This window comes from Syngnathoides biaculeatus, chromosome 18 (assembly GCF_019802595.1).
Source record: "Syngnathoides biaculeatus isolate LvHL_M chromosome 18, ASM1980259v1, whole genome shotgun sequence".
NCBI classification, from domain to species: domain Eukaryota; kingdom Metazoa; phylum Chordata; class Actinopteri; order Syngnathiformes; family Syngnathidae; genus Syngnathoides; species Syngnathoides biaculeatus.
Window position 1 is genome coordinate 1,308,787 of NC_084657.1, and position 25,557 is coordinate 1,334,343.

The window sequence follows — 25,557 nt, forward strand, 5'->3', positions numbered from 1 at the left end:
TAATGCTTGGCTGCATATCCGAGCCCCCCCCCCCCCCCCACCCCCATACCACACTGGTCATATCCAAGCTTCAGTAGGGAAAAATGTTGTCACACATAAGCTGCAACTTAAACCGGTCTGTGGTCCTTAGGCTACAACTTGTGTTGAGCTCTATGCTGTCTGGATATTATCTGTTATATATTGAAATGCCAGGGCAGGGCTACAGGTTCAAATTTCCCCAGCTATCGTCATCTGGATCCCCACCCTGCATCAGAATGCCACATGTTGATATATATATATATATATGTTTTAAAAAATACCATCTGATTAGAAACTACTTTACTGTGTTTAAAAAAAAAAAAATTACTAGTTTACTTATGGGGGGCCAAGGTTTGTATTGTTTTCTGTGGTTCTGGTGAAATTGTTTCCAGTTTGAGTACTTGCCATAATATTGTCACATCCCAACATTCTTGGAAGCTGCTAATGAATGCTGGAATGTCTGTTTTGTGTTTGTGTGAAATGCTTGAAAGAGGATAATGGCCATTAGACAAGAAGCAGCTATGAAAATACGAAAGAGCATTACGCTTAGGAAAATGGAAACATTTTTTTAGAATTCTGTTTTGGGGAATAAAACGTAAATCCTATAACTGTTGAGGCATTGTCAAAAATTAACATTCTTAAGTGTAGAGGACAATTATTGCTATTTTTTAAATGTAAAAAAAAATGTCTATAATGAAGATAATCCTAATCTTCATTGTCACAAGTCTTACGTCCATCTATCCATTTTCTTTATCTTCTTTGGGATTGTGTAAGAAAGGCAAGTCAGAAGTGAACACAGAAGCCTTTTCTCTCTTGGGTTGAGAACTTCACCTTTCGGCTCAGCTCTTCATTTACTCCGACAGACTGAGTCAGTGTCGTCATCTTTCCCAGGTCAGCATTCCAGATGGGAATCCGTTCTCAATTCCCTTACCTCAACGACGTCAAATTCGAGGCCCGGTTGCTTGATTTGGCCTGCAGCATCATTTTATGAAGCAAATTGTGTCAAATTCCATGATTCTTGCTAAAAATCTGTACCAAAATTTGAAATTGACCTGACCTATAAGTGTAAAATAGACAAAAGCAAAGTTAAGACACCACTATCTTTAAATGAATTGTCTTTTCAGAAGTGACAAACTTCCCTCTATCCTGACATAAAACGGATGAGTCTCTTTGACCTCTGGAGACACATACTTGGTATTACCCTCCACTTTTGTGTGTCTTCCAGCGAGTCCGTAGAAATAAAAGCAACGTACCCAATGTAAACCTCACTTGTGTAAATAAAGCTGCCTGATCAGACTTGTTTGGCTACAGTCAATCCAACGTTTAATAATCAAATGTTGATTTAATGACTCACAGTGTACCACACACCGAAATGGATTGAGCTACTTTTATCTTGTCAGCGTATTACTTTTGCAGTGCTTCTTATCCTTCAAAATTTTCTCTGTGAACTATCTATTAGGTTTGTGCTTCTGGTGTAGCTCCATGGTGTATAACTGTATAATAAAACATGCAAAACTGATATTTTAACCTTTAACTAATTGGCTCCGAGAACGAGGGCTAAATCACATTTTTTTGGTTTTTGTATGTATTTATAACAGTACATTTGTTGTTGGATTGGGATGTATGACCATATTAATCATTGTCACATCAATTCTGATGAGATGTTGAAGTTTTTTTTTTTTTTTTTTTTTTAATTTCTTGATTTGGTGATAGTCGAGTCAATGTTGATTTATCGATGACATCATTGATATTTTCAGTTGTCTACTCGCTGGGGATGCCACATTATACCCTATCAATGCAGCTCCCCGCTACAGTACTGCCCTAATGTATGCTGGCATTTTTGTTTTTCGTTTTTTTGCTTCATTGGTCCATGTCCTCATCTGCAATGCACCGAATCCCGCTATAGGTGATCCGCGAAGTAGCGAGTGATTACTTTGTCATTTGCATGATGGTCAAGCCAAGGCGTAAACACGAGTGCGATCAAACGCTACTTCAAACTGACCATTGCCAAAATATGCCATTTATCTCTTAAAACATTTATTGTTGTAGCTACACACAATTTCATCTACATGACTGAAAATTGATTTCGTCAATGATAAGTGTGATTATGGCCTTTAATTTACTTGTAAAAGACAAACTCTGAAGCTAAAAATATGATGACAAATAGTATTAAAAATACAAATGGTAAAAACCAACTAAGGAAAAAAGTTGTAGCACAGGGTGCTTTTTTCCAAAGGGATATTGTCAGCATATTGCATTGTATTGTAACAGCGTTTTTGTTTTTTTTTTTTTTTTTTTTAAGTTTCCTGTTTGCGACTTAGAAGGTAAAATAACGTGCAGATGTTGCGCACTAGACCATCATCCGTAAATTCTCTCTCTCTCTCTCTCTCTCTCTCTCTCAATGAGTCACACGCACCCATCATCTGGCTAACAAACACTGTAGTAGAATTTATCGGTCATACACGTAACCTGGTATTCACAGCAGCTATCACGTGATTTGACTGCGATTCCTTATCTACAGTACACTTACAACTGAGAACGGTTTGACTTATTTTCAAACTGTTTTGCATCTCTGAAACCAAATCTACAACGAGTATATTATTTTCCCCAACTATAATTTTTTCCACCTGACAGAGTTGGAGTATTTCTCTGTGTATTTTAAGTGACTTGTTTTTTTTTTTTTTCTGTTTCATATTTTGAGGCAGAGCAGACAACACTGGTTTTGGATTCGGAGTACAGAATTTCATAGCAACCCCCTGAGACGTGACAAAGTTTTCACTTTATTGTGACGATGCTTCCTAAAGGAAGGGGTTGCAATTAGAATGAAGCCAAAATGCACAAAGAGACAGAACTGAGGTGTTTCTGCGAATACTTTATATAGGGTTCTCGTAACCTTCCTTCTTGCCTTCCATTTTTAGTGTCTAAGAAGCATGGCAAGCTGATCACCTTCTTGCGCTCCTTCATGAAGTCCAGGCCCACCAAGCAGAAGCTGAAGCAGAGAGGCATCCTCCGTGAGAGGGTGTTTGGTTGCGACCTGGGGGAGCACCTCCTCAACTCTGGACATGATGGTGAGAGAGTCTCACATTTAAATACGTACAGTTAATCTTAATTTATTCCCAGATAAATATAATTAATCCTGCCATCCTACCAGTTCTCCATACATTTTATAAGTAGCACGGCCTCGGGCCGGCTCAGACAACGTATGGCATAATTATCAAAGTAATAATAAGTCTAAGTTTTAGTGCGGGTAAACAGATTCAGGAGGATCAATGTGATTTTTGTGCCAATGCCACGAATGACTAAAATGTGGTTTTCAATTGTTTTTCTATATCTGTCAATCGTTCTGAAATCATTTTGGCTTGTATTCCCTAACAGGCAGATGTTTGTCATTTCTCAGGAAACACAATTCCTGCAGCCGTTAGCATTGACAAACATGGCTGATTAGAGGTCATGGTCAACAACAGGAAAACATGAAAATGATCCGGGCAACGCATGATTTGCAGAGCTAGGATGATACATTGCTGCCATCTGGTGTTAGTCCTGAGTTATGTCTACCAAGTTCTGAGTCGGCTCTACCAGTGTCCCAGCAGCATCAGAAGCATGTTATTGTGATTGCAGATAAATTTTGATGTGTGTGTGTGTGTGTGTGTGTGTGTGTGTGTATATATATATATAGATATATATATATATCTATATATATATATATATATAATGAATGAGAAAAGTGGAGGGGGAAGAGTGAGGCAACAGGGAGAAGAGATAGCGAGGGTGGACGACTTCAAATACTTGGGGTCAACAATACAGAGCAATGGAGAGTGTGGTCAGGAAGTGAAGAAACGGGTCCAAGCAGGTTGGAACAGCTGGCGAAAGGTGTCTGGTGTGTTATGTGACAGAAGAGTGTCTGCTAGGATGAAGGGCAAAGTTTACAAAACAGTGGTGAGGCCGGCCATGATGTACGGATTTGAGACGGTGGCACTGAAGAAACAACAGGAAGTAGAACTGGAGGTGGCAGAAATGAAGATGTTGAGGTTCTCGCTCGGAGTGAGCAGGTTGGATAGGATAAGACAAGACATGAGGTCATTAGAGGGACAGCCAAAGCTGGATGTTTTGGAGACAAGATTCGAGAGAGCAGACTTCGACGGTTTGGATATGTCCAGAGGCGAGAGAGTGACTATATTGGTGGAAGGGTGCTGAGGATGGAGCTGCCAGGCAAAAGAGCGAGAGGAAGACCAAAGAGAAGGTTTATGGATGTGGTGAGGGAAGACATGAGGGCAGTTGGGGTTAGAGAGGAAGATGCAGGAGATAGGCTAAGATGGCAAAAGATGACACGCTGTGGCGACCCCTAACGGGACAAGCCGAAAGGAAAAGAAGAAGAAGAAAGATATATATATATTTACACTGACGATGTTGTACAAACTCACGGTGTGACATCGAAAGTAAAATGATCACACCACAGCAAACAGAATAGCATAACTACCAAATAAAAAGACTGACACATGAAATAAATTACACAAAACATGCACTTTAAATGCTATTTCCCTCCTCCCAGCATGCTTTGCGGCCCTACTGGCCCCAAAGCATGCAACGTCGCTTCTAATGAACTGGCAACACAGGCAGTGAGTGGGGCAACATAAGCTTCCTCTGCTTACAGATATGAAATGCAATTGCTCCTCACTGGCTCGTGAGCGCCATCATGTGGTAGCTTACATACATGCTAAATCACTTGCTAGCGTGTATGCTAACATTGTAACCAGAGTGTTTTAAGTTTACTTTCTTCGACAAGTCTCACAACAATAATTGCAAATGTTGGTACTCAGTGTGCATATAAGGTGCACAACATTGTAAGGTGTGATGTGTAATGTGGCGCCTCGTCTATTTGTAAGCGAATTTAATACCTTTATGATAGAGGAAATACCTTTTTTAAAAAAAAAAACAAAAAAAAAACGTAGAGACCAAAATCTGAACGGGGCCGCGAACGTTTAACTGTGAATGGGCAAGGGGCTCACTGTACCACAGTAAACTGGTGTCCTTGTCAAATCTAGTGTTAGCAAATGATTCTGTGAAGCTGATGAACACGGCCCTCTTGCAGGGACACCCCATCCAGGAGCAGGCCCGGTACAGAAATATCATGGCTCCATATAGTTATCCTGTTTGAGCTTTCTTAGGGAAGGCGGTAGGAGATACGAACAGACAACTATTTAGGACCAAAGCCATCAAAAGCTTAGACTGAGGGTTTATTGCATCCTCTCAACGTAAAATGGTTGGGTAAACATCACATTTCAACTCAAGACAAGAACAACATCATCAGTGTGGACCACAAGTTATGTGGCGACAGATCTGACTATGGAGTTTAGTTGTTTATACTTGGTCTCTGTAAATCAAGAAATAAAACCATTTTGGCCTTCTCTGCTGCAATAAATGATCAAATTGGGACACGCTGAAGACAAAAGTACTCTATGACTTATCTCCCAAAAAATCTACATAACACATCATATTCCACAGCTTGATAAATGAGTATTTTTTTTTTAAAGAAATTAATTTAAAAAAAAAAAAAAAAAAGCTTTTCACTTGAAGCAAGAGTTTATTTCCACTCTCTTTTCTGCTAAGGAATGCCAGCTGGTTTCCTTCAAATATGGCTTCCCCCACCCCTACCCATATTTCTTGCTATGTGTAGAATTTGTCTGAGCAACAAGTGTCATCACGAGTGTTTAGAGTTCTCAGAGGCCTAGGAATCGTTTTTATTATACATTATATCCAGGATTTACCGATTCATGGTTTGTAGTACAATTAATTACACTTGTTTCTTCTAACTCATTCTTGAAGTGTATTTCAGTTCAGGTTGCAGAATATGATTCGCATATGCAGTCACGTGCTTTAGCCACCACCATTTCTCTCATTCGTCCAAAATCAATCCGGTTATTGGACAAGAAAACTGCACCACCTCTTGAGTACGGTAAAGCCTTGGTTCTCAAAGTCCCCATTTTTTAACAAATCTGTTTTCGAACGAAAATTTTGAGATGTTTTTTGCTCCTGCTTTCAAATGAAAATCGGGACTTGAGCGCCCCCGACAAAACTAAGAAATAACATATTGCGCGCGGCCAGACCAGCTGACCCATGACGCGCTTTGTTGTAAATTCCCACGCTGCCGAAAAAACCCGGAAATAACATAATGCGCGCGGCGCAAGCAGCTAAGCCGCCCTCGACGTGCTTTCTTGTCAACTCAAACGTCCCCAGAAAAAAAAATAGAAATAACATAATGCGCGCGGCTCAAGCAGTTGACCCACCCACGACCCGCTTTATTGTCAGTTCGAACGCCCCCCGAAAAAAAAACGGAAATGACATAACGCGTGCGGCGCAACCAGCGCACTTTTGTTATTCTGTACAATGCAGCCCCTGTACACAGACGTGTCCTGGTAGTGACTGTTTTTTTTCTCCTTATCGAGTACTACCGTATGAACCCCCAATCATGGCTCCAAAGAAAGCAAGTTGCTTGTTTGAAGTTATTCTGCCCTTTTGTAAATTAAAAAAAAAAAAAAAAAGTTTACAAGGCTGGGGGCCGAGTCGCTACAGATACGGCAATGCACTCCCAGCCTAGCATACTCTACTACTAAAGCATACATTTTAAGCAAAAAAATCAATATATTTCTTAAATTATTTTATTATATAAAGTATTTAAATATACATGTATTTCTACTCTGCAGTTTATTATCAGGAAAAGCTAAAAAACAAAAAAGGCTTTATAAAGCCGCATTTTATAGGCTTGGAACGCAATATTTATTTTTCCAATCATTGTAATGGGAAATATCAATTTGGTTTTCGAACAAACACTTCTCGAAATGTATTTAGAATAGGAAAACAGTGGGGGGGGGTTAAATCTTTTCACTGTTTGGTGGTAAAGTACCAGAAAGAAAGCAAAAAGAGAAAAAGGAAGCAACCCCACCATAGCCTACAGTTTTTTTTGTTGTTTTTTTTTTTTTTTTTGGGGGGGGGGATTAATTTAGAACACACATCCCACACCATCTTGAAAATGTCAGCGTTCAGCAAAGACTAGTGCGGTATTGGGAGAATGTGAGTGTGTAATATGGCTTCTCTTGCGTGTGCAGTTCCCCAGGTCCTCAAGAGCTGCACCGAGTTCATTGAGAAGCACGGTGTGGTGGATGGCATCTACCGCCTCTCTGGAATCGCTTCCAATATTCAGAAATTGCGGTAGGAACCTCATTGACCCCCGTTGTACAGCTACTTATTTTCAAGCAACATGACTTTGGGAGTTATATTTGTTTGCTGTGGTGGGTTTCTTTTGTTGACGTGTAAATGTATAGTACATGAGTGGAATGCGCTTGTGTATGTGGGGGATGGATCACTAGCAGGGTGCAATTTACAGTGGCAGTAAGCTGATTTTTGTCCACTTCCGCGTTCATGTTGCACATCTTCCTAAGCGCATGAGTGTGGTTTATAATTACTGTAATTCCCGGCCTACAGAGCATACCTGGTTATAAGCCTCCGCCAGTACAGTTGTAAAGGAAATACCATTTGGTACACACATACGCCGCAGCTCTGTAAAAGCTACACATTGAAACCTGCATTGAAATGCGACATGTTTACAAAGACGGTACACAGTTTAATGCTAGCGACACAAGCGTGGCAGTGCTAACAGGGCTGGTTTAAAAAAAAAAAACTTACTGATAAAAATCACTGAGACACGGCAGTAACACACTAGCGCAGCGCTAACAGGGCCGGACCGGTAAAAGTCACTTCCTTGGCACATATATTTCACCAGTCTCACTCGTACCTTTTCAGCTCAAGTGCCCCATTGCAGCCGTTACAAAAAATGCACAAATTAGCCGCATCACCGCATAAACCGCAGGGTTGAAAGCGTGTGAAAAAAGATGCGGCTTATAGGCCGGAAATTATGGTAGTGTATTTCTTGTGGCAATAATATATTTATATATGTGTGATTAAATTTGTCTGTGGTTCTTCTACCTGTACAGATAATAATATAAATAATAATCACATGTATCATTTATACTTTCGGCATATATATATATATATATATATATATAAACGTCAAGTATCCTGTAATATCATGTTTTGTTTAAATGACGGTTAACTTGAAGTATCTCAAAGTGTATTCAGTAGGTCTGGGCATTGAAAGTCACTCAATTCAACATCAGTTCTTTAGGTTTCAGTTTGATTCGATATTGATTTAAAAGTTCTGACATCAGTTCAGTAAGAATTAGAAATACACAAATAATTAAGCGCGAATTCAGAGAATTTTTAAATATCTTTAATGTGGTGGTGCATCTGCGTGGACTTTGCATGTTCTACCCATGTCTGCACGGGTATTCCCAGAGTACTCCGATTTCCTCCCACATTTGGTCAATACGTCCTCCTTCCGTACGTGAATCAAATGCAAAGCGGCCCCATTGACCGGGAAGTGAATTGATTCAGAGGATTTGCTACATTGATATTGAATTTGGGACCAGGAATTGCGGTGCGTTGATGAATCGATATTTGTACCCACCCCTACTACTTACTATACGACATGATGCAAGTTTTGCTGACAAGCAAAATGAAGAGAGTACAGAACCCATTCATGGACAGGGTGGCATTTTTTTGCCTTATTGAGATAAAAGTCTCCTAACAGGCCCCAGTCAAGGAAATAACACTTCTTTTTCATTGATGGTTAACTTATATGATAACTTTACTAATTTATAATCTCGTCCCAAAAATGGGATGCTGCCCGCGAGAGGGTACTTGGGTTTTCTTAGTAGATCGTCCCAAAAACCAGAATCAGAATCAGGATTAAAACACTTAAATATTTTGATATACTTACTGAAGGACATAATGCATGAAAATCATGTCCCAAAAATGGGACGCTGCCCACGAATGGGTTAATTAAGCGAGAGAAACACAAGTTCTCTCTAAACACAAAACGTGTACTGAAAACGTACCAAACATGAGCAAATTCTGAGGTGTACTCTTTACCGAAAGTTACCTATTCGTCTTACCCTAAATATACACATGCGTGTATATACTGTATGTGTGTGTGTGTTTGTAGCCGTGTGTCCACATAAACACAGAATTTTTCAAGGTAGGGATCAGTCCTCTCCTTAGCACAGTAGTTGGGATTGAAAACTAGTTATAAGTAGGTAAAAAAAAAAATCTGTTTCAGACCAGCTCTGGTATAGAAAGCCACCAGACCCGATGACGTCAAGACAGAGCGTGCATAGACTGCACGGATAGTGCAACCCGACGCCATTCAAATTCATCCAGGAATTCCCAGCATGATTGTAAATTGAGAATACTGTGTTATTTCAATGATCATAAATAATCCCTTAAGTATTGTTAATGGACCTAATGTGTGTTTCTACCACCTCTTCCTCGTGTTATTTATTTTGCACCGTGAGCGACTGTCGCATAGCATTGCATGCCTCGTTGTCACTTACTGTAGCAATTGTGTGGCTGACTTGTTGAAGCTCTTCATTAAAAATTCTTTTTTTAGAACTCATGTCAAGAAGGTATTTTGAATCTCTGATGAGTGAAAGATTACCTCATATATATATATATTCATTTTGTAACTGAAGACATTACTTATCATATTGGAATGAAAATACATATACACTGTTATTGCAATCCCTATGGACTGGTATACATAGATACAATTTTCCTTACACCAGTGTATAAATACATTTTGACTTTTTACTGATTTGGAGGGGGGGGTGGGGGGTGCCCACTGTACATGAGAATTTTTAAATTGGACCTGTGCCCAGCCCCAAATGACTGGTGTCCTGAACGATGAATTTTTTTTTTTTTTCTTTCTCTCTCATTAGGCATGAGTTTGACTCTGAGCAAATCCCCGACCTGACCAAAGATGTTTACGTACAGGACATTCACTGTGTTGGCTCGCTGTGCAAGCTCTACTTCAGAGAACTGCCCAACCCCCTGCTTACCTATCAGCTTTATGAAAAGTTTTCTGTAAGTTATTTAGGTCCCTCCACCGTAGTTCACTTTAGAGTCTCTTTCGGTCTTAAAGAAAGCCCTGATTATATGTTACTAATATGTAAAGAAATTTCTCAAATGCATTTTAAAGAACGTTAGAAACACAGAAAATTCTAAATATCCTTAAACCCTGTCATTACCAATACACCCCTACTTCTTTCTTTAATTTTTAAATTGTACCTTTTTCGATTTAAGTCAAATATTTGATGCAGTGTTCTCCAGTTATTCACGGGGGTTACGTTCCTTATTTTTGGATTGGGATTTACTTTACTGCTTCGTCACTGTACAATGACAAGTAACATTGGTCCATTGATCTGTGTGTGTGTGTGTGTGTGTGTGTGCGTTCCCTGCAGGAGGCCGTATCAGCAGCAACAGATGAAGAACGACTTATTAAAATCCATGACGTCATCCAGCAACTTCCTCCTCCACATTACAGGTCAGAATAGAGGCACACTATCTTCCTGTGGCTGACAGAAGGAGTACTTTCAAATAATAATTCTCATTCTGCCAAATAAGCACCCAAAAAAACTGTCCAAGATGAGTAAGATCACAGTTAGTACACTGCTCACATTTCGGAAACCATTTGAGCAGGGATGAGAATTTTCCGCCGATTCGCCAAATTCTGTCATTTTTGTGAAAGGTGTAAATCCGTTGAGAAAATTGGGGGGAGGGGGGGGGGTGGCGTGACGGCTTGACGCGGGGTGAGGCTGTGATCAAGACCGGCCCCCCGCATCTATCGGCAACGCCTGTCGTGAAATTAGTCATAGCTGTGATAGCGGAAAATGGCATTGCTATCTGTTTGCATTCAAATTGGTGATTATAATAAAGACAACATTCCGATTTCTGGCAGTATTTTGTCGGTATTTTCACTCTGATGTTAACATTTCATAGAGAAGCTTTCTGTTTACTATGGCATAGTTAATAACTTATAGCCATACGTACGCACATGTTATCGAGCGGTCTGCACGTTTGCCAGTGTGGCAAAAGTCTTGGAGCGAAAAGATGATGATCGTGCCAGCAAATTGATAAAAACCTCGGGGTAAAAAAACTGTCACATGGGCATGGCTTGAAAAAAGTGTAACCGTGCAGATAGGAACGAAAATTGTATCATGTCTAAACAAACGCATACAAAAAGTGGACGTTCTCGGCAAAGTGGTGTGGACTCGGTGTTCCGATAGGAGCGCAAGCATATCCAAACCAGGAAACACAAACGTAAGTTGGGCGTAAATTTCTCAAATATTATACTGTCTAATTGACCAATGTTAATACGATTAGGCCTATCTGTCGCACTGGATCACGCATTTTATCGCTCACTTTTATATTTCATTTATTTATTATTTTGGTTGTTTGGACTCATATTTTAAGTTTTCAAAATATTATGATTGCCCTGTATTTAAACTGTTAGAAGTAACCAGAAGTCACCATTTAACAGTGTGTTATATTTAAAAAAAAAAAAATAAATTGTGCCCGAAGGTCCCCACCGACCCCCCCCAAGGCAGACATTTTCAGTGTTTTTCCAAATTGGTCATTCTCATCCCTGTTTAACAGAACATCTTGAAGGGACAGTGCTCTAGAAAGAAACTTTGGATGTAATGTCAGAGTAGTCATTTTATAGGAATGGAAAGTATATCTGGTAAGTTTCATTTCTCTAGTCATGTACTGAAAGGTTGGTGAAATGTGAGGAGGTATTCACAAGGAATTTGAGACACAGAGAAACTAGAATACCTCATGGCTCAGATTCACTTGCATGTCACAGTGAAAGTAATTCATCTATTTTTTCATCTAGAACCCTAGAGTTTCTGATGAGACACCTTTCCCGCTTGGCGGCATTCAGCTACATAACCAACATGCACAGCAAGAACCTGGCCATTGTTTGGGCCCCCAACTTGCTGAGGTGAGGTATCAGTTGCTTCAGGACGTATTCTCCTTTTCCATTTGTAAAGCAGTACCGTACTGTTGGTACTGAAATGAGAAGAGTACATTCCGTGCTTGAGTGTGTAATATAGTATGACATCACACACTGACGTCAGGTGTCAAGTGTGCCCAAGCATGACACGAATTACCTTGTGTGAGTGCACCTTAATGATGATTATGGTTTTAATGTAAATTGGCCTTTGCAACTGAATTGAATTTAGATGTTTGCGGAAATTCTACAAATGCTGAAGGAAATCTAAGAATATGTGCAAATTAAATCATTTTAATGAAACGACAGACATAGAAATGGGTGGACTTATCACAAAACCTGTGAACTCTGGTACTGCATGCACAAGTCTAGTGTGGCGGAGAAATATGTTAGAATAGTACAGGACACGTGTGAGGGCAGCAGAACAGCGGTGAGGCGTGTCAGAAGAATTTAAGGTGGAGGTGGGACTGCATCAGGGATCTGCGCTGAGCCCCTTCCTGTTTGCGGTCGTAATGGATCGACTGACAGATGAGGTTAGACTGGAATCCCCTCGGACCATGATGTTCGCAGATGATGTTGTGATCTGCAGTGAAAGCAGGGAGCAGGCGGGGGAACAATTAGAAAGATGGTGGCATGCACTGGAAAGGAGAGGAATGAAGATTAGCCGAAGTAAAACAGAATATATGTGCGTGAATGTGAGGAGCAGAGGAGGAAGAGTGAAGCTCCAGGGAGAAGAGATAGCGAGGGTGGATGACTTCAAATACTTGGGGTCAACAATCCAGAGCAACGGTGAGTGTGGTAAGGAAGTGAAGAAACAGGTCCAAGAGGGGTGGATCAGTTGGTGGAAGGTGTCTGGTGTGTTATGTGACAGAAGAGTGTCTGCTAGGATGAAGGGCAAAGTTTACAAAACAGTGGTGAGGCCGGCCATGATGTACGGATTACAGACGGTGGCACCGAAGAGACAAAGGGGAAGCAGAACTGGAGGTAGCAGAAATGAAGAAGTTGAGGTTCTTGCTCAGAGTGAGCAGGTTGGATGGGATTAGAAATGAGCTCATTAGAGGGACAGCCAAAGTTGGTTGTTTCGGAGACAAGATTTGAGAGAGCAGACTACAATGGTTTGGACATGTTCAGAAGCGAGAGAGTGAGTACGTTGGTAGAAGGGTGCTGAGGATGGAGCTGCCAGGCACGCGAGCGAGAGGAAGACCAAAGAGAAGGTTGATGGATGTTGTGAGGGAGGACGTAATGGCAGTGGGTGTGAGAGAAGAAAATGCACAAGATAGACTTAGATGGAAAAAGATGACATGCTGTGGCGACCCTTAACGGGAAAAGCCGAAAGGAAAAGAAGAAGAAGAAAAGATCACAAAACCTATTCAATTGAATTTTGATACTTTAAATGCTGCTTTTTCTGCTTTCTCAGATCGAAACAGATTGAATCTGCATGCTTCAGTGGCACAGCAGCCTTCATGGAAGTCAGAATCCAGTCGGTTGTTGTTGAGTTCATTCTCAACCATGTCGATGTTCTCTTCAGCACCAAACTTAGCTCACTAATTCGCGAGGGAGCAGGTATATGCCCCCGCACGTCATCATTCCATGACTCATTGTTGCCCCTGCGTCCATTTTGATGGATGTACACATCATCCACAGGTCATAACACATTGTCACGGCCAAAGTCCCTGCTGATTTCATCACCTTCGACCAAACTTTTAAGTTTGGAGGAGGCTCAGGCCAGAACTCAGGCTCAGATCAACTCTCCAGTTACTGAGGATAGCAAGTACATTGAGGTTGGTGAAGGTCCTGCTGCCCTGCAGGGCAAGTTCCACACTGTCATCGAGTTTCCCACCGAAAGGTTTGTCCTCTGGTTCTTTTTCTTTAGTTCACTATTTGTAATAATATGTAATTGTGAAAGTAATTGGTTCTCAGTATATTGACTGCATGATGTGTTTTGACTCCTCCACAGGCAGATCTTAGAAATTCCACTTTATATATATATATATATATATATATATATATATATATATATTACCCTGCATGTTTCTTGGGAAGGTCTTACAAACATTGTGTATCATACCCAATCATGCATTTTCATTTTGTTAACCACAGGAAGAGGCCTCCTGTTAAATCAAAGAAATCTCCTGTGGGTAGTTGGCGTTCTTTCTTCAACCTGGGCAAGTCTTCCTCTTTGTCCAAGCGCAAGCTGCAACGCAACCCGAGTGAGCCCAATGAACTAAAGGCCATGGCTCTTGCTGGTGTGTCTTTCCTTTCCTCAACTGACATATTTACGTCATTGTGGAAGCAAGCAAAACGGGCTGAATACAAATACCTTTTTATGAACTGTCTTAGGAGGTCGGGGAGATACAGCTACACTAAGATCTGCTAAAAGCGAAGAGTCACTGAGTTCTCTTCATAATGTTGAAGGTAATCGTTTTTCAGATTAAAACATACCTGATTCGTAATGGTGCAGACAGCGCCTCATCCAAGGAGATTTTTCTTGATGTGTATCTTAGATGATGCATTTATTTGTAGGGGAGGGAGGAGGCCGGTGCATGCTCACAATTGTACGTGCATGGGGATTTTTCTGGGTAATGTGTACAACTTGTAAAATATAGTATTAATCAGTGGAAATTTCTAATGATTATTATATATTGCTTTTGATTTTTAAACTGTTTCATTGTATTCTAATTTTATATGTATGTAGTCAGAAGCTGTAGTATACATGTAGAACAAAAATAAATGTATCCAGATTTAGTTTTAAGAAAAAGAAACTTACGAGATAAAAAAAAAAGACTTTGCGGTGTCAGATTGGATTGGAATTTGTTGAGTTGGGATTTTTTTGGAATCCTGAAGGAAATGCATTATTAACTTTTAGCTATTAATAGTTGAGATTGTACCGCTTCATATTTTCATTTTGTAGATCAAGGATGGCTTGGCGCGGGTTTGCACTTGTAATTCTTGTCTTCTTTATTTCACCAGGAGAGTCCAAGGTGTACCGTCCACGGCGGCCACGATCAAGCAGTGACGCCCTTTCGGCCTCATTTAATGGTGAGTTGTTGAAGGGTCGGCAGCACTGCAACTCCTACGACAAGATGGGTGCCACGGAGGACAGCGACGGAGAAGACGGGCCTATCTGTGTACCCGCTCTAATCTCTCCTCCACGCTCAACCGGGGAAGACGTGGACCTCATCCCACCAGATATCGGCATGGCCTCCTTGGACTTCGACCCAATGTCTTTCCAGTGCGGCCTCCCTGATGCAGCCTACGCATTTCCCCTGGTTGATTCGCATGCTGGAGCCGAAGGCTTGACATTAAAGAGGAGCCCTGGCAGCCTCTGGGGAAAGAGCAATGGATCTGACCTAATTTCTTCCTCAATACTTGACAACTTGACATCATCCTTGTTGTCCTCGGACATTAATCTGGTTGCAGGAGAGAAAGTGGAAAGCCAGAAACTGAACATTTCCTATTCCTACACTGATAAACCAACACAAGCTGTGTCACCCATTAGAAGTGTAAAAACTGCTACTTCTACCTCTGCAGAGCTATTTTTTGTAGAGCTGCATGACAGGACTACCAGTGAAGAGGTGGGGTCTCCTGAACCTTTATCTCCTCCCAGTGCACCAAAAGATTCTCCCCGTTCTGTAAAAGCTGAGCCATCTCTTAGTGATGCTTACCAAATGGCGCTCCACTCAAAGCTGGCGACTCATGACAGCGTGGACTGTGAGGAGCTAAACCAAGAGGAAAGTGTTCAACAGGTGTTACGTGGAAGCCAGGAGCCTCAAAGTAAGAAGATTGGCGGCTACCGCGTGTTTTTTATGCTTCTGTGTAGAGAAGGTTTCACATGTACAGAATTTCACCACTTTCTAAATCCTATTGCAGCACCATACTTAATTATAGTCCTGTTTTGCCAATCTTTTCTTTACACTCACACTTGCCTATCTGCACTCTATTCTCCTGCTAATTGTTTTTTCAACTGTCCCTGCTAGGAGGAAGAGTTCCAGATTTAAAGGATCTGAGCGCTTCTGCGACCATTTCTACTGCCCTTCCCACTCCTCCGAAAGACACTGACCGCATGTCGGCCCTGGTTCTTGCTGAGTCAGCACAGCAAGTCTCCATACAGTCCCAGCCTTGGTCCTGCGAGCCCCTGACACCAGAGTCCCCTTCGCAGTCACATGTTTTGGAAGGTTGGGCCTCATTGGGCCCACATTTCCAGACTTTTGATGAAGAGGGATCTGAACAAGGAATTTCTGTGTCACAAAATAGCACTGTCTCTGTCGTTGCCTCCATCCCAGGTATTCCCTCTTCAAGCCCATTGAAAGAACAGCAGGTGGTTGAGTTAACCAACATAAAAACCAGGCTGCCAGATAGTTCCAAGGCCACAACAACTCTATCAGCAAAACTACCAGAAAATGACTCTATATCTTCAGATACGCGTCACAAAGAGGTTGCCCCGCTCCCTAAAAGTACAGCCAACCCAAATTCTCTAACCATGAGTCCAGAATCTCAGTCTTATCTTGGATATGATTCATTCAGTACCAGCATTACCAGTACCAAACCAGTGGCCACTCGTGCACTGGCCTTTGAGAGCATTGGAGCCATTTCCAATGTCAGTGGTAAAGACACCAGAAGCTCTCGACAACGTCCTGGTGAGGTGAGTGTTTGTCTTCCTTATGGCTCCGTCACACCATGACGTTCTAGTCAGCGTTCTATAGCGTTTGAGGAAACGTGGGTAGTCGCCCATGGTCGCCGGGATAGCTCCAGAAGAGCGTTGTTTGAACGCTAGTGAACGTCAAAAATCGCTGGGAATCGGCGGAGAACGCCGGTCCGGAAAAAAAGTTCTCACCGAGACCAGCGTTCATCAACGTTTCATTTTAGACGCTGCAGAACGTCCGCGGAACGTTTTGCTAAGGTTCGCCGAGCGTTGCACATGTTTGGCTATCGTTAGTCAGTCGTAACTCTAGCTTTACTCGGTTGTTACTTCATCGTTTGCTTTGCAGTGAACAACTCACTGGTGACCTGTCAACAACCACTGAACAATCCCCTAGCGCACTCAGCCTGTAACTAAAGCGAAACGAACGTCGTTTGGCATCCATTAAGGGTCATTTGAGCGGTTCCAGAACTTCCATGCATCTGGCTATATAAACCGATGCTTTGTAAGCAAGCTCCATTTAATATTAAGCTACAGTAGAGAGCACCTACTATGGAAGATCCAGAAAGCAGAAGTTCGTTTGCGCGGAAAAACTCCACCAGACTATCCTTTACAGCCTGGTCCAGGATCCTGCAATCCTTTCTGTGCTTCTTTTGTCTCTTTGTCGGACCGTCCTCACTGGGGTTTGCAAGGTGTTTAGGGTCCCCAGAGGGGGGTGTCACATGGTGCGTGACTTTGCGGACGTGCTCTTCCTCCTGCTGTTGTTTTTCCTCCAAACACATTGCTCGTGATGAAAGAGGCTCAGCTTTCTTACTGGCAGCGCTCGTTGCTGAAGTCCGCGCCCTAACTTTTTTTCCTCTCAGCGCCATGATGCTCACTGTTCTAACTCACGACAACAACTGAAGTGACTGAACTTTCCAACGTTTTAGTGCCGGTTCCACTGTAAAAATTACACGCCAGCAAAACGCTTTTCTGTCGTTATTCACCCGTTTAGTCACACGCTCAACACGCTCGTCTTACGTTGACAAATCGCTCGTCGCGCCCCAAAGACGAGTTTGCACGCGCTAATTGTTTTTAGGGGTATCTTATTTGGTCGCTGTTACACGCTTTTCGTGCGTTAGACACACGTTAATCACACGCCAGATGTGTCATCCGCGTTTGAGAACGCTGAAAACTAGAACGATTAAAATGTTCAGAAGACATTGACCAGAACGTCATGGTCTGACGGAGCCTTTAGTTTCAAAGTCGGGGAATGATGATGATGATGATGCTCCCAAACGTTTTTAAGGTTAATGTTATGTTGCCTGTTATATTGAAAATACAGAATTAGCTTTTTGTGCACTGTATTGTCTGTGCTTTCATCCTGGATCAGGCTGTAGCAACGTGGAATTTTGAAATTACACACCATCCCATCCTGCACTTTATACTTTAGCTTCAGACAAGACCTTTCCGACTCAGAAAAGAGAAAATCTCCTTCAGTTTAACCACTTCTCCGATTATTCACATACTCCGATAGTCATTGCAAATGAAAACACCAGCATTTTTTTTTTTTTTAACTTTCTCCATTAATATCGAAGTAAACATAAGCAGCATGTCTGGCTAGTCTTATCTCTACGTTGGCTCGACTGTGTTACTAACTAAAGCAGCGGTGGTGGACGCTGTCATTATAAATCACATTGATGGACTGCGTAAGTACTGTAACGTTTGTAATTATGAGTGTACGTCTTTAAGAGCAGGGGGGTGTGTAAGGTAAATAGGAAAAAGAGAGTGTGGCGGAGCAGCGGTCGTGAGAGAAAAGAAGAAACCGCTTGTTTTCTTCTTTTCATTTTTTGTCCAGTACGTATGTGAATTGTGCCATTGGATGTAACGACCAGTCATCCCTCACTCATTGGCTCACATTGCAAATGCCACAAACTGAATAGCTGTATGTTATACTTTCAATTTCCTTTTTTTTTTTTTTGCGCACAACACAGAATATCTGTGAAGTGACTGCATCAGCGGTGCACAATGAACCTTTCCGATGGCGACCTTGAGCTCCGCCCCCTTAGCCTTGTCCCACAAGCTTTCAAAATGGCGATAGAACACAACATGTTTGAAGTCGATTCTCTCTCGCGTATTCCAGATAATATTGGGGTATGTTTTTTGTCAAATGCGTCAGACTGGTCCAAGAGAGATCTACAGAGGGGTCTCAACTATTTCACGCAAGGATATGTACCCGGAATTAAGATTTTGGACGGAGCAGGACGCAATGTCAGAGTTACATGGAAATGTTGGCGATCGATGCAAAAAAGTTTGACGCCTCACAAACTTCGTATTGAAATCCAACAGGATAAAATAGTGGAATCGTACTGCGCGTGTAAAGCAGGGTGAGTACTTTTTATTTGGAAACATCGCGAGCAGTATCATTGTAGTCTTTATAAGTGAGCGGGTGTATTCATATGACTTTGCTCGTAATCGAACGCAGTGCTCTGTCTTAAAAGTCTGATGTGATACAAATAGGCAAATCGACATTTTTCTTGCATGACATTGCGCATTTAGGTATACCGAACCCGACTCGTCGGCATAAAACATTGTACCATTCATTCAGCAGGTCTGTGATACACTAACAAAGCGAAAGTTGTTCTCCTGCAATGTATAAAGCACTGATTCGAATTAAATCAAACTCAGAGAAGATACTTCTCCCTCACTTACCTTTGTACATACAGCGTTGTGTTTGTTGATTTTGTTCACATTTAGTTGTACGTGCGGTCTTCCGCAAGCCTTAATCCATCGTAGACACTTCCTCAACGGTGTTGTAGGCTTTGGGAAATGAATCAACAGGGCCCCTTATAACCGAGCAAGATATCTTTCACCAGAATTGCACGTTGCCCAAGCGCATCTGAGGACCATTTTCTTCGTAACATTAACTTTTCCAAGTGCACGCTACTGACAACCAGCATTGCTTGTGGGGCAATACGGCGAGAGGGGCGTGTCAAGCCATTGGTTAAGACGATGCGGCTATCTGATTGGCTATTATTGTACGAGTGATTGACAGGTCGGAAAGGTCCATTGCGCACGCGCGCAATTTAGAGGAAACATCGGCTGATGTCTTTTTTTTTTTGGTTTTTTTTTTTGTCCCAAGACTGCTCTGGTCGATCGCGGGATCGACGCATTGAGCACCCCTGCCTTACACTATCATTGCTGTCCTACTGTGTGTTTTTGTTTCCAGATTCTAGACCACAATCCTCTCTATGTTTTAGTTCATTATTAGAAAAAAAATAAATAAATAAACACCATTCAAGCAACACTTTGTTCCTCATGGTTTTGAGATTGTAGGGTCAACCCTGGAGCTGGCTGCTCGTGTGGACTGAATGGCTGACAACAATGGAGAAATGAAATGCCGCTATTATAGACTGTCAGCAACATACCATATTGACTAAAAGAAATTGGTACTAGTTCATTCTGGGACTATGGAACCTAGTTCAAAAAGTTAAATTATGAATCTATGAACTGAACTAGTTGCGATGGGTCTGTTGTAAAATTAAATTGAAGTCTGGCAATAGGGTGTAATTATTTTTATTAGCACCTAATTTGAAGTCGGAAATTTTTTTTATGTCCTCCACAGTTGATCCTCCCTCCTGAAATCAGTGCGTTTACTCCTTTTTCCTTTTATTTTTTGCGGCGCTTGTACCTTCCTCGGCTCCACCTTGCCAATAACCATATCACCTTGTCTCAGATACATTTCTTTCAAAATTGTGCGTAATATGCGTATCGATTCCAAACTATTTTAATTCCAAAGGGGGCGCTGCAAGAAAAGTTTGGGAACCACTGCTGTACCTGACGTTTCAAGAATTGAACCTTTTTTTCGTGTGTGTTTCAATGCTTCACAAAAGCTTAATTTGCTCACTTGTGAAAGTTACCTCCACAAGGAATGTGCTGGGGATGTATGGCATGGTTCGTCCACAGAAAGGAGAATGTCGGGGCCATTATTTGAAATCTGGATAGATGAAGTAGATGTGAAGTCTTGAGTTCCACTGACTTAAGCCTTAAGCCTAAGAAATTCTGCCACACAAGTTCCTAGATCAATTTTACAATGTTTTCACGTTAACCCTCTTTAAAATTGCCCATTTATTGTTTGGATAGAAATGCATGTCGGCTCAACGTCTTCTGTACTGTGGGCGTCTTTGCTGGATTGTTGACTGATTCCATGGTTGTAATTCAGTGACCGTCTCCAGTCACACCATTCATAAATATACAAATTTGTGATACTTTCCCCCTAACACTTGTACTCAAAGTTTAACATTCATGTCCCTTTCTCAGGTGAGGCCAAAGGAAGAGGCAAAGCCCATCAGTGTTCCAAAATCGTCATCATCACAGCAGCAGCCTCCACCGGCACCAAAGGCAAAAAAGCCAGCATTGTCTCAATCCCAAACTCAGCGGCAGTTAGTTCAGATGCAGCACCAGTCGTACACACAATTTCAACCCCAACCTCAGCCGCTATCAAAGGCCAGTTCAATAGTGGCACCAACTACCGCTGAGCAGGTTGATAAGCCATTGGAGGCCATAAATCCAGCGCAGCCTTGCAAAGAGTTTTCTAAGAACGACCCAAACGGATCCACACCTCCAGCCCCTCCGGTCCGCACTATGGAGAGCAAACTGGCCACAGCTGCGCTCAGTCAGGGTGAAGTTATTTACCATAGCTTAGGTGAGCATTCTGCAGCTGAGCACCTGGAGGATGCACTTCCTCACCATTCTCTGTCTCCTCGTAAGTCTTCCACACATCTCTACCATGCTAAAGGGTCAGCAGTCCAAGTTGAGCCTTCAGGAGTTGCGTACTACCACCAGAGGCCCGTTTCATTGGGTCCACCCAACTACAAACCAAACAGTGTCCCCTCACACCTCTCGTATGTGTCAAAGTCTGAACCTCAAATACCTTACAGTGGCCGGGTGGATAATAGGTACAGTACTTTAGGCCCTAGGTCCTACCACCACTCAATAAAGGCAAGAGGAAACACCCAGAGTGTTTATGGGACTTTAGGACATCAAGGTTATAGCCATGACGGAAACCATAGTTATCCCACTATTCGCAGAGTGCACTCACTCCATGTTCCCCCCACGATCCACGCAGTACCCATCCAAAGGACCGAAGTTCCTCCGGATGACATATTCTATTACAATCGACCTGTGTATCAGTGTAAACCGTACCAGCAATCCTCACAAGCAGACTATCATGTCACCCAACTGCAGCCTTACTTTGAAAATGGACGAGTGCAGTACCGCTACAGTCCATACTCTGGTTCTATCTCTCTGGAGGCTCCTTGTTATGATATTGACCCTTATGGCACCATGCGTGTCCGTCATGTCCGCTCAGCCAGTCGAGATTCGGGGACCATTGTTTGCAGACCCGGTGGAAAGGCTACAGGGTACCACTACCTTGCTCGTAATGTTCTCCCACCTGGAAAGGAACACAGTTTTGTGAGTAGGGACATGCCGCCGATTCATGGCAGCAAGGAACTTTTTTCTTACCTCTCTTGGGACCCCGAGGAGTCGGAATGTCTGCGCGTGCAGTCTATACGTAGAGAGAGTAGGGCCAGACAGAAGATTAAAGGTCCAGTTCTCTCACAATATGACAATGTAAGCTCATTCACACCAGTTGAGATGGCTGTCTATGACACCCTGCACTCCCGCAGTAAGTCCGATCCGGGTAAAGCTTTACCTGGTGCAACTGAGACCAAAGATAGTCGCTATCCCCCCAGACACTTGGTGTCGGACCCCAATGTTCTCATATGTATGGAGACTGAGAAGAATGTCCCAGGTGGTTCACTGGATGAAAAATTTGATGGGCTGGCAAAGCAAAGCAGCTCCACGAAGTGCCAATCATCTCATTCCATTCCTACAAAGCTGAGCAGTCTCTCCCATCAGCGTGAAAGCAGCCAACACAAAGCTAAGCACGAGACTTCAGGTGAAAAGCTTGGCGAAAGCAGTTGCCGGTCCAAACGCTGGCAGCCAGAGAAGCCAAACAAGAGGAGCTTCCAGACATGGCATGAGTTCCCTGATGCTGACCACCACCATAGTCAAGGGAAAACAGCAAGCACCTATCACAGTCCAGATGCTCAGCCATCCGCTCCAAAGGAACAGCTCTCGCACTGCAAACCTGAACGATCACACAGCATGCGTGAGCAGCATCTCTACAACCGCAGCAAAGCTGAACTGGATGGAGACTACTCGCAGAACAAACATGGCACCAAGCCGGTGCAATCCCACTACGACAACTTGGACGATTACCACCCAGTACCTCAGCCCCAGTCCATTCAAAAACGCAGTGGCGCTAATTCTTATCCAGCCCCGGGATTAGCGCACAACAACAGAGCATATTCCACAGCATTAGGCCAGGGAGCCTTTCTCCAGACTAACCTGGGTATCCAGAGGCCAGAAACGGAGATATGTACGGAATGAAATCTTTGGACCGGAGAACTTGTGAAATGTCCTTAAGAAGAAAGACTATGAGCTATGGTTGATCAGCCTCTGCAGGACAGTGGACTGTTGTACCATCAATGTTTTCTGTATTTTGAAAGAATTGTCAAGGAAAATGCAAGACTTTATACTGAAAGTCCTGAATGTACCCAAAGTTTTTGTTCAAGAGCTCATTTTTGCTGTGATTGAGACGTCTTAATGTATATGATAAGATGTGAGGTACTTTAAATAGGAATCAGAAATGTCTAATATGATATAGTATACATTGTCTATATATATATATATATATAGTAAAGGGGATGTATTTTTTTTAGACGTCGCCATTGGGTTTGAGCATAATGGGGACAAGGTTTGCATTTTAGAAATGCATGCACTCTCGTACAGATCAGTTCTGTGTACTTCACTGTTTATTACTTTCTTTCCAAATATTGCGGGAAAGGAGGAAGATTGATGTTACCATTGTCATACCAATATGCACACAGGTAGGTAGTACACGGTGTCCACGTTTGTCTTTCCTAAGAATCCTCACTGTGTGAGTTTGACAATGACCTGTTTTGGAGTTACTGTCTGTTTAAATAGTGGGCGACATTTCTGCCTGCGCTACAAACCCAAGTCCAATAGAGTTGGGATGTTGCGTTAAAAACGGAATCCAATGATTTGCAAATATGTTCAACCTTTATTAAAATGAATACACTGCAAAGACAGGATATTTAACGTTCAAAGTGATCAACTATTGTTTTTAGGCAAATAATCAATATCTTGGAATTTTATGGCTACAACATGTTCCAAAAAAAAAAAACGGGGACAGGTGGCAAAAAAGAGAAAGTTGAGGAATGCTCATCAGACAACTGTTTGGAACGTCCCCCAGGTGAAACGGCTAATATACTTTTCACGTGACGTCGTGAGTCACGTGACTTTTGCTTACCACACCCACTGGACGGCCAAACGACAATACAACTCGCGTGTTTTAGTGGTCTTTTTGTGAATATTGGCTTGCTCATTGTGTGGCTTATGGTTGTAAGAACAGACAGAAAATGGGTCTGACACTTCAGGCATTGTCTACCTTTTGCTGGGTATTCAGCTAATTTACTGTGGTATCCGCCACACTTTTTACATATCTTTACGGAGGTCTTTGGGCTGTCGATATGCCTTCTCGCACCCGCAGTGAAACTTTGCTTTCCAGGTTTGCGGTGGCTAACGTGAACCTCGCGGCTGTCCGGAGCCTTGAGCTGCACTTTACCGTGGGAGCGGGCTATGCCGATTGCCTTTTTTCCAGCGTGAGCTCGGCCCCTGGCTGAGTAAGTTTTTACGCGCACACTCGGTGAGCTGTTAGCGAAAACTGTGCGGTCTCTGACCATCTCATCGCTGTTTGTGTAGTTACAGTTTTTAAGCAACGGCTTGAGTTGTGTCACAAAGTGCTCAAATGACTACCAGTTACCTTGCGCCTTCTCGTGAAACTTACATCTAGCAAATATGGAGTTTGCTTTTGCAGTGAGGTAATCAGAGAATTTTTCGTAATAGGTTTTTAGCAACTTATCTTCGTCTCCGGACAGTGTCCACGTATTGCTGACATCCCGTCCTTTTTCGCCGATCCACAGCAGGAGGAAACTGCACTTTTCCTCTTCACCTCTGTTTTTAAGCGATCCTGTGAACATTGAGTTTGGCGTGTTGCTTGAATCTCCGCCACGCATCTGCTAAATTGGGTAAGTAAGAACACCGAACGCCTCCTCGTCCTCTTCGTTTCGTTTTTTTTTTTTTTTCTCTTTCACCTGAGTCCGTGGTTATGCTTCCGTCACTCTGACAACGTTATGATATTGCTGTCGTGTTATTGAATAACGTAGACGTGAATCCAACTGTACTTTTTAACGTGGGTGATATTTAATTCGCTTCCCAACCTCTCTCGCTCACTTTCTTATCATCCTGTCTCGTCACGCCCCGCTTACGTCGACACAATGCTCTTGAGTTTCACATGTGGCTTCTTTCTTTATTCCTCACGCCAGCACAAAGTGCCTCAATCACTTCTGGTTACAGTGTCCATTTGAAAAGGACTTTAAAGACAAAAGATCAAACGATCACCGTAGCCAAAACATTACAGTAGTTATCGCTTCCTAGCCATGATATGTAGACACGATCTTGGTCGGCATGACGTCAGTGAAAAGTATCTAATGGGAACAGGTGGGTGCCATGATTGGGCTTAAAAGAAACGTCCTTGAATTGCTCAGTCATTCTGGTGCAAAGATGGGATGAGGCTCACTTCCTGTGGACCAGTGTGTGAGAAAATTGTTACCGTGTTCCTCGACGTACAATTGCAGGGATTTTGGGGATTTCATCATTTACACCAGTGATTCCCAACCTTTACTGGGCCAATCTCACGGCACAACAACAAACAAAAATGTCCCAAAAGCTGGATACGCAAGTATACATTCTGGCATCTGATAGAAGAGAGCATTTTGTTCTGTCTTTATATTGTGCCATAGATAGATGAATAAAGATACATTATTTGTTGTAAACGAGTATTTTGACCAATTAAGGGAAAGTTGATCAT

General features: G+C 42.4%; 1 protein-coding gene across 13 annotated transcripts in view; it reads left to right on the forward strand.

The window, feature by feature from the left end:
• arhgap32b (Rho GTPase activating protein 32b) overlaps positions 1-25,557 on the forward strand; it is a 121,435-nt gene that overhangs the window by 85,558 nt on the left and 10,320 nt on the right. For 4 of the 13 annotated variants that reach the window (XM_061804437.1, XM_061804439.1, XM_061804440.1 and 1 more), the window contains 12 exons: positions 2,937-3,086; positions 7,122-7,224; positions 9,849-9,993; positions 10,371-10,453; positions 11,804-11,911; positions 13,338-13,483; positions 13,565-13,766; positions 14,021-14,166; positions 14,261-14,335; positions 14,891-15,694; positions 15,898-16,562; positions 20,859-24,581. In XM_061804437.1, the coding sequence (XP_061660421.1) occupies positions 2,937-3,086; positions 7,122-7,224; positions 9,849-9,993; positions 10,371-10,453; positions 11,804-11,911; positions 13,338-13,483; positions 13,565-13,766; positions 14,021-14,166; positions 14,261-14,335; positions 14,891-15,694; positions 15,898-16,562; positions 20,859-22,994 (4,763 nt within the window). In that variant the 3' untranslated portion in view covers positions 22,995-24,581. Of the gene's footprint in view, positions 1-2,936; positions 3,087-7,121; positions 7,225-9,848; positions 9,994-10,370; positions 10,454-11,803; positions 11,912-13,337; positions 13,484-13,564; positions 13,767-14,020; positions 14,167-14,260; positions 14,336-14,890; positions 15,695-15,897; positions 16,563-20,858; positions 24,716-25,557 lie in introns of those variants that run through there. The other 9 variants (XR_009792608.1, XR_009792607.1, XR_009792606.1 and 6 more) reach the window with 9 other exon arrangements.